Genomic DNA, 9,516 nt, shown 5'->3' with positions numbered 1-9,516 from the left:
GCTTGACGTAATTGTTACATATGGATTTCTTTTTAACTATTCGCGAACGAAAATCTAAAATTATCTTTTCCTTCGTCCAAGCATATTCCCGGTCACATCCACAGCGCCCTGCTAAAGACCCTGGGGTCCGTTACTCTTATACTATCCTAGGCGATTTGACGAGGTTATTAGTTTTTACGCAGAGAGTCGGTGGCCGAATCGGCAAGGTGCCCGGTTAAAACGCGTGTTGCGCATAAAGGCACCGGTTCGAATTCCACCGCGGGCATCTACCGATGACTATTTTCGAAGTTATGTACAATTGTTTGAATATGAACCGATGCTCTTACGGTGAGGGAAAAAATCGTGAAGAAACTGGCACATGCAGGCAACTGGATGTGCACCCATAAGATCTAATACGGGTTAGGTTCCCTTGCAAAGTTTGCGACTTGTTTTTACACAGAGCGACTGCCATCTGACCTCCGTAACTTAAAATGAAACCATAACCAGAATAGAAATAATCGCATCGATTGTATGATGCCTTATCCCTTGATTGACGTTTACTATCTGCTTTGTCATAAACATAAACATGAGGTATAAGGTAATACTTATATTTTTGAAACAAGCTAACAAACAACATAATTTTACTCTAGAATTAAGAGTTTTAGGTATACTTTACTTATATTTACTCTAGACTAGAGTATATGATAAATACTTAATTAAAATCGAAACCAACAGAAAAATAAAATGTATTAAAATACAATATTACATCAATGACTCTCCTTTCATCTTTTTGAAATTGGGCCAATCAAATTTTAGATTTTCTTTAAATTTTCTTAATCGCACCAATTCGAAAGAGATAGATAGTGGTAAAAAAAATATTTTATTTAATTCAAGTTTGTTTGTGTAAAAGGTTTTTTCCGCGTTCTTTTTACACAACCTCCATGAAAAAATTCATTCATCATTTTTATCTCACAATATACAACGGTTTTTGTTTGGTAATTTTTTTAATGTTCGTGTTCCTTTTCAGCAGCTTTTCTTTGAGTTTCTGCCCAACTTCTTTTATTTTCATCAGAATTTACTATCGCATGAATTTTTCCAAAGAAATAAAATGATAACATGCAACTCCACGGATAATACATCCAAGTTCGATTATGTTTACAATAAAAAAAAATTGGAAATTGAGCAATTTTAGCGGAAAAAGTATATGGAAACTTCATATGGCGGCCGGATTTCCTGAAAAAAACATATTTTACAATATTTTATCTTGTTAAAAAGCACATCAAAAGTATTTTTCTTTATATTTGATTTCGTTATGAGGCACTTCACACATTAGGTATAGTAAGTATTACATACATTTATGAACTTTCAGTTAGTCAGTCACTTTAATCAGTACTATCGTATTTTGTGTGTGTGATAGACCTAATTTCATATATACACAAATAACACTTTCAGTAAGCCTCGAAGTAAGTTGAATAATGTAAACATACATACATTTAATTAGGTCGTTATCTTTTACGGGGTAGACATAGTATAGTATTGAAAGGACTGAAAGGGCAGATCTTCTGGTAAGTGATAGGTATTACAAAATAAATCAAGTAATATTGTAGCGGGAGCGATAGTTCGAGCTCGACTGGACACAAAGGGAAGATCTTCCGCCAGGCTAGGTCTTATGCCTGGGGAACCGCGGTTGTATGATGCCCCAATCCGTGGAATCTTTAATATCGCGATTAAGCTTTATCGCTGTTATTGGCTGAGAGTGTCGCGTGATTGGCTGTTGTAACTTGTAGCGTAGAGATGTCACCACAACATTATTCGAGATTAAATATTTATTATAAAATACATTTTAAAATAAATAAATAAAATTATACATTGCAAGAACTTTTTTGACTAGGTACTTCTACTTACCCGGCGACGAAACCGGATGCCCTCGCAGCTTTTTCTAACTGAGAATAAAAACCGCGCAATACACGAGGATACATTTTATTAATTTATATTTTGAAACCTGATAGGTACTTGGGATGAAACGATTAAAAGTGATTGATATTGTGGTTGATTGATGGTGAGAATCACTACGTCACAAAATAATTCAAAGCATAATAATTCTGTAAAGGTAAAACAAAAAGAGGTCCATTAGTTATTTGTGGTGGTTTCTATTTTAACTTCATAAATTATGTGCTGGTGTTTCTTAATTTGTCTTTTGTATGTATAAATTTATTGGTATTTTCATTATTGCGCTCATATTTCACTTCACTATTTTTTCCATCTTAGCAAGTGCATGACCGTGCGTGCGTCCGTAACTGATTAGTCGGTCACCAAATGATACGGCTGTCTACACTTTTTGTTAAAATACATTGCTATGATAAAATTTACCCAGAGACCTTAAGAATCAACACGTATGTTGATTGATTCTTAGATTATAGGTCTAATCTATCTGGGATCATTTCTACCACCAGATCCAAACCCCGCTGCAAAGAGGATTGTCAATTCAAAAAAATATATTTTATTGCCCATGAAGACGATATCGATAACATCGATTAATTAATTTTACTCAAGCATTAGTCACGCACTCTTATGCATTTCTAAAACTGAACACAAGCAAGACACGGACACGCTTTAAATCGATTCGATATACATCCATTTTAATACTTCATAAGAGGCTATAATTATAAAGTTTTTGATCTTTGCCTTAAAAACTAGTCTCTGAAAATCTGTCAACGTTATTGTCAGTGTCAGTTCCTTTGAATTGTAAAATGTCTTTGTAAAGTCCTATCCAAATTTTACAATTTCCTCTTTCTGTGGTCAAAGGAAACATAAAAAAGAGTCATTTGATGAAATGGAATCAACCAATTTCTAGATTTATAATTCAATTAATTACTGTAAAACTAACCAATAATAATGAGTGATAACGAAAAAGAGGAAGCAGCGAACCTGGTAAGTATTCATTTTTGTTAGGAGACACTCAAGTTGGACATGATTTACATAATTTAAAGAGAATATTACTTACCTACATCGTTTATTGACTAATTTACATATCATTTGCTACGCTTTTTATCTACAGAAAGAGGAGTTTGAATGGGTGTTGCGTGAAGAAGTTCATGCTATATTACATCAGTTACATTCTGTGTTAGTGGTGAGTATTAATGTATATCTTTAGAACAATAAGTTTTACTTGCATAAATTGTGTTACATCATAATAAATTGCTTACAGGAATGTGCCCATAGATTCCCAGTACCTTTGTATGGGAATGAAGGTCAAAAACAAGACAAATTTATTTTAACATCTCAGCCTGAACAATTAAAATGTATTGTGACCCTGACAGGAGATAGCATTACACAGGCCGTAAGTTTAAGTAGTTTAATCATATTACATACATACATACATACAATCACGCCTCTTTCCCGGAGGGGTAGGCAGAGACTACCTCTTTCCACTTGCCACGATCTCTGCATACTTCTTTCGCTTCGTCCACATTCATAACTCTCTTCATACAAGCTCGGCGGTTTCGGGTACTTTTGACCTGACCCTTTACCAGGACGTCCTTAATTTGATCAAGATACGTTCGTCTAGGTCTTCCCACTCCGACCTTTCCCTCCACACTCTCCTTGTATATCTGCTTAGTCAACCTGCTTTCATTCATCCTCTCCACATGACCGAACCATCTTAACATACCCTTTTCTATTCCTGTAACTACATCTTCTTTCACATCACAACATTCCCTTATCACGCTGTTCCTTATCCTGTCACTCAATTTCACACCCATCATACTCCTTAACGCTCTCATTTCCACTGCATTTATTCTGCTTTCATGCTTCTTTTGCCATACCCAACTTTCACTCCCATACATTAATGTCGGGACCAACACGCCCCTGTGCACAGCCAGTCGAGCCTTTTTGGATAGTTTCTGACTGCTCATAAAGGCATGCAAAGCTCCATTCACCATGTTCCCCGCGTTCACTCTCCTTTCAATATCACTATCATACTTGCCATCTGATGTAAACTTTGATCCTAGATATACAAACTCTTTCACTTGCTCCACTTTTTCTCCTCCAATCAAAATATTACATGCTGTCATTTCTTTCTCCATTTCAAAAACCAGTGTTTTAGTTTTACTTACGTTCACTTTCATTCCTTTCTCTTTTAAAGCTTCATGCATACAGTTTACCATCTCCTGTAACTCCTCCGCTGATGACGCCAGTATAACCTGATCGTCGGCATAGAGCAGACATTTGACGAGTAACTCATTCATCCTTAATCCACTTTTAGACTCTTTCAAATCTGTCAAACAGCTATCCATAAATAGGTTGAACAGCCACGGTGACGCAACACATCCTTGCCTAACGCCTTTCTCAATCTTAAACCACTCAGTGTGCGCTCCGTTTATCCTGACACAAGCACTCGAATCCTCATATAAGGATTTCAGTGCTCGTATTAAGAGACTGCTCACCCCATGCATAGAAAGTGCTGACCACAATTCATTCCTCTCAACTTAATATATAATGTTGTGTTTAATCATATTATATATAGTTATTACACTGGGTGTATTATGATTAATCTTAATTTGTAGCCTTGGGCTGTCTACATACCTATAAGAGATATTTAGAGTAGAATATATCATCAAAGCAAGTAGGTATACAGTTCATAAAAAATAAGAGCAATTTTTGAATGATAATCCCTCGTTAAGTCATGATGAAAAAATAACTTTTTCTGAATCTTGGGGGTTTATCTATTTACATATTTTTAAAAAATCAATCATAGTATCATTGAGTTACTATCCACATATTGAACTTACTTTGTGGCTAGCTCAATTTATGTGATTTGTCTCATTTATTAACTACAACTTCAAACAAAAAAGTACAAAGCAGTCTTTAAATCTTACCAAAATTTGCAAAATGTACATATGCATTTAAAAATATATTGATTGAAAATAAATCCTAAAACAGGATATCAGCTTTAAAGTCCTCCGTCAAATGCATACCATATGCCGCACATCTATCAATCAGGATGGGCCGTGGAAGTTGCAGCAAATCCAGGATGCTGCCAACCATCTGCAGCAGGCCATTGGTTACATTGACAATGTGGATAAACATTATGTATTCAGGTAACACAACACAAACTAACACTCATGATTTTGGTGTTGTTGTTAAACAACTTGTATGCTTTCAAAATAATTTTATTAGCCTAGCCCTCATCCTTTAAGTTGGTACAATTTTGACTGTCATATAATTTGTCTTGCAAGATTGTACCATTGAGTATCATTATAAATATAATTTTAATATTTTTTCAGGTCATCTGAAGAGGTCTTACACATAATACAGTGTCTGTTAGGATCATTGCAAAGAGCCCGGTCTGCCTTACTTTTACCAAAGAAGAAAGCTATTGATGAGCTTATGAAAAGTAGGAATATGGTATGTTTTTACTACTATTTTAGCATGTAATAACATATTACACTTTTTATATATAACATATTATACAACCTTTACTTTTGTTCAAAAATTACCTTAATAATAAAGACATACAGTTGTTATGTAGCTAATAATCCAGCTGGGCGGTGTACTTTAAAGAATGTTTTGTGTGTGATAAAAAGAAATCCACAAATCTTTTAATTTTATTTCAGAAAGCCTTATCGCCGAATTTGCCAGAGGATCTGGCGATATCCTTCTACATACAATCCCACAAGTTGATATTTGTTGCTTACCAACTAAGTTCTGTGCACGGTGCCATGAGGATCGACTCCTGTCAGGCGGACTGTGCAGTACCATGGCTGAGTGACGTACTTCTTATGTTAACCGCTTCCTTGCATATGTGCCAGCAGTTAAAGGATAAGGTGAGCATAAAATATATAAGCTCACTTAAAAGAGGCCAAAAAGTGGAGACTGATATAAATTCTTACAGTAACCATCAAAGATTTATGAAAAATTCAAACTATAAAAAGTAAAGTCTAACTAATCATAATAGGTAACCTTCTAATTTTATCCACATAACTTGCTTTTATACTGAATCATTGCTCTAGGAACCACCATTTATCTGATGTACTGAGTGTGCTTCACTTAACGCTTTTCTTAAGCTGTTTGAATTGGGGTTGTTCACCGCATAAAAAACACTTCTCAGTCTACTATGTGTTGACGACAGACAGAAGTGTTTCTTGACCTCATAAAATTATATGCACAAGTTTACGTTTGTAAACAAAATCGTATGGCCATTGTTGCTCAGGAAGCTATTATATTTATCTTGATATGACTTGACAAGCGTATTGCCATGTGATTAAGATTTGGGCGATATCACAGATAAGACCACCTTCCGCTATCTAGTCATATAAAAATGGTTATGTAATGCTCGCTACTTTTGACCAGCCCTTTTGCCAGTCCAAAAAGTATTTATTGTAATTAGATGTAGGTCTTCGACGACTTCCCCTCCAATCGCTATTTATATGTCTATTGAAAATAACCATATGGTTTTGTAGGTTTTATTAGTTTTTTGTAAATATAATTTCATGTTATTCCAGCTGTGTGTATTCTCTCAATACAAGGACTTCACTGTGGGATCAAGATCTGCCTCAACGGTGTTCAACTAAACACCCTGTTACCTGATTCTCATGTATGTTACGTAACACTGTACACATATTTATTTAGTTGTAACCGTGTCCATTGTTGATATTCTTGTTGAGTATGTTGTAATATAATGTATAGTTAATATATAAGTTATAAAACTAATATTAAATTAATATATCTGTGTGTTTGAAAGTTGAAGTTTTGTAGCTATTTTGATAGTAAGTGGACGTCCGAGTTTGTGTATTTGTTGCACAATACTATAATATAAGTACAATACCTACATACGGTATTTATATTAAAGTTGCTTTCGCCTAATTCGAGAATTCAAAAATACTTAAGACAAACAAAAACATGAATTACTTTAATGAAAATTATTCTCATATTATTCCTGGTTACATCCTCATCTGCGGGGTTAATTACTCTTACTCTCTTAAGATGATCATAAAGATAAAAAGAGAGAAAAGATCCAACATAGCCTTATCAATGTTCGTGAATAGTGATCGGAATCATTTTCACAGAGTGTCCAGAATAAGCTTTTAAATTTAAATGATAAAGACCCAATCTAGTCAACAGAATCGACAAAACTGCGCATGATTCGGTAATCCGATTGCTTGGATAAACCCATGTTGTCAAGATAGTTCAATCCAAAAACTATATATTGATCATTGTTCATATCAATACGATTGCGATTTATGTCATATGCCGTCATATTTATTTGTTGATACATTTTGTAAATCACTCGATATGATCGATGATTAATGTATAACATCATGTCATTTATATTTTGATGCATGCTGTAAGTATAACAATATTTTAAATATTTATTTTATTTGCCAGTGCAAGCCCGGGATATGTTTAAAAATTATAATTTATAGACATTACTTACCTATTGACAAACTTTCATAACGATTTTGAGTAATTTTCTATGTTGACACAATTCAAATATTTACTTACGAATACGAAGCAATATATTGTACATTCTTTGGTTTCATGAAGTCCAATCCGGATCTGTAAAACAACATATAAACCGGCCAATTTTAGGTATGAGATAATCTTTTATCTACACATAAAATTAAACAGTTTTATAAGTTGAACCTATATTTTTGAGCACATACTGTATACCTAGATCTGAACAATTTAAAAAGGGTTTGATGTAATTCCGAAGCAATAAGCTTCCTATTTCTATATATAGCTAGGTGTAAAGTTGTTTGTAGATATCTCGTAACCAATTTTTCCAAATCCTCTCGATTTTAGTATTAGTCAATTATGTGTGAAATTCCGTTAAAGCATAAACTTAAAAATTAAATCCTCAAAATTATTGTGATATTGAGATAACTTGATAATGCTTATTTATGATAAGTGAAACCGGTAATTTAAAAGAAAGTACCTTGATTCTATTGCAAAGCAATCTTAATTAAATATGTACTGTAATACTAACCACTTTTATAAGTCGCATCGATAATTGACTGATAAGCCCAAATATTTTTGCGCCATGCAAAAATTTTACTTCTGCGCTGGTACATCGGTGTTACCTATAAAAGTGGCGATACAGTTTCACACTTTTCCGAGTTCCCAGTTGTAGGTACCCTCCGCCGCTTTGTCCGGTCTTCGGCATCCTCAGTTTTAAGTCCGTTCGCTCATATAATATTTTCTTTAGCGATGTCTAGATTTTTTGTCCATATATCATTTAATTAGGCCGCCTGGGGCCAAAAATATTATATATAATTTTTGTATGTGAAACATTATGCGAGATATAAAATTATACCTTACTGCCCAGTGCACAAAGTATGTTAAATTTTTAATGTGTCCCTTTGGTGATAGACGGAATTCTTTGTCCCTTTTCGGCACACATCTCTACATAGTAAATGAATGAATTAGCGAATTTGTTACATTATCCACAAATACGTGATGCATTTAATCGTAGAATTTATATCATCACAAACGTGACCTTATCTCCTTCCTATTATCTTATATCAACGCTATGCTTTTAATCAAATTGTATTGCGTAGGTAAAATATGATAATAAAATAAACAACGGAATTGGAAATTAGCTTAACTATTTTTACGCACTTCTAATATGGTATAGTATCTTTATGGTTAATGCACCTTCTATTTAATATAGTTCTCAACACATGAACACTTGTACCATATTTATTAATGGCGTGAAAGAAAGATGGTGATTATTTAAAATATGCAAGTCATAGGAAATCACATTAAATAGATATGCATTTATTTAAACAAGAAAGTAACACTTTAATTATTAAGAATAACTTATTATGAACGAAGTGGTGAACCATGATCAAATTGTTTGTTTGACATGTTTGACAATAAAATTATTGTACTAGTATTATTAGATAGCCTCAAGACTATTATAAATAAGTATACCTACTGTACTGTATAACAATTCCTGTAATTGTGTTGTATCTGTATTTCAATAAAACAAAAGCCGTTAAACATCATAAGTTTTATTTCAGTCTAAATTTAACTTAACTTCTATCTACTCATTATTTTAGTATAATCTCTCAATTTCCACCAAAGCGGCGCGCAGCGGCCGGCTCGGAAGATAAGGCACGTAACAAATAAATTATTAAACTGTATTCTTCCGATGATAAATTAAAAACAATAAAAAAATTCTATAAGACGATTGGCTAGCTACTAAAAAACAGATGGCATATCAATTAGTAATTCTGACAGGGCAAACTAGAGCTACGTTTATATTTTCCTATGAATGCCCCCCATCATGAGGCATCAATAGGGACAAAAAGTTCAAAAAACCCTTATCAATGGGAATTTCCAATGGGGATTAGTGGAATAACCCATATGTTTTTAGTAGGTAAAAGTTTTAATTTCTTAGTTGTAAAAATTATTAATTTCCTGTGCAAAACTACTTTATATGTGTTTTAATAGAGAGTGTAAATACCATTTCCGGAGTGTTAATACCAACTCATCTCTTACTCATCGTTACGTCTTGTGTCGCAAAAAAGAAAA

At 33.7% G+C, this 9,516-nt stretch overlaps 3 protein-coding genes across 3 annotated transcripts in view; 2 read left to right on the top strand and 1 right to left on the bottom strand.

The window, feature by feature from the left end:
* LOC106139964 (polycomb group protein Pc) overlaps positions 1-9,516 on the top strand; it is a 97,180-nt gene that overhangs the window by 48,175 nt on the left and 39,489 nt on the right. The window lies entirely within an intron of this gene.
* LOC132901795 (uncharacterized) lies at positions 718-2,600 on the bottom strand. The gene is made up of 2 exons (XM_060944399.1): positions 1,885-2,600; positions 718-1,212 (listed from the first exon to the last, which is right to left on the bottom strand). Exons 1-2 carry the CDS (start codon positions 1,956-1,958, stop codon positions 984-986), a joined length of 303 nt encoding a protein of 100 aa, XP_060800382.1. The 5' UTR covers positions 1,959-2,600; the 3' UTR covers positions 718-983.
* On the top strand, positions 2,722-8,994 carry LOC106140541 (protein rogdi). The gene is made up of 7 exons (XM_013342139.2): positions 2,722-2,910; positions 3,038-3,109; positions 3,188-3,319; positions 4,921-5,078; positions 5,265-5,385; positions 5,595-5,804; positions 6,483-8,994. Exons 1-7 carry the CDS (start codon positions 2,875-2,877, stop codon positions 6,549-6,551), a joined length of 798 nt encoding a protein of 265 aa, XP_013197593.1. The 5' UTR covers positions 2,722-2,874; the 3' UTR covers positions 6,552-8,994.

Source organism: Amyelois transitella, chromosome 5, assembly GCF_032362555.1.
Source record: "Amyelois transitella isolate CPQ chromosome 5, ilAmyTran1.1, whole genome shotgun sequence".
Classification (NCBI taxonomy): domain Eukaryota; kingdom Metazoa; phylum Arthropoda; class Insecta; order Lepidoptera; family Pyralidae; genus Amyelois; species Amyelois transitella.
This window is presented reverse-complemented; position numbering and strand designations above follow the sequence as displayed.

Coding starts and splice junctions, on each gene's coding strand:
- LOC106140541 (XM_013342139.2), top strand. CDS start 2,875: ATGAGTGATAACGAAAAAGAGGAAGCAGCGAACCTG. Junction 3,320..4,920: donor GAGATAGCATTACACAGGCC/GTAAGTTTAAGT, acceptor ATCCTAAAACAG/GATATCAGCTTTAAAGTCCT. Junction 5,805..6,482: donor GCCAGCAGTTAAAGGATAAG/GTGAGCATAAAA, acceptor ATGTTATTCCAG/CTGTGTGTATTCTCTCAATA.
- LOC132901795 (XM_060944399.1), bottom strand. CDS start 1,958: ATGTATCCTCGTGTATTGCGCGGTTTTTATTCTCAGTTAGAAAAAGCT. Junction 1,213..1,884: donor GCATCCGGTTTCGTCGCCGG/GTAAGTAGAAGT, acceptor TGTTTTTTTCAG/GAAATCCGGCCGCCATATGA.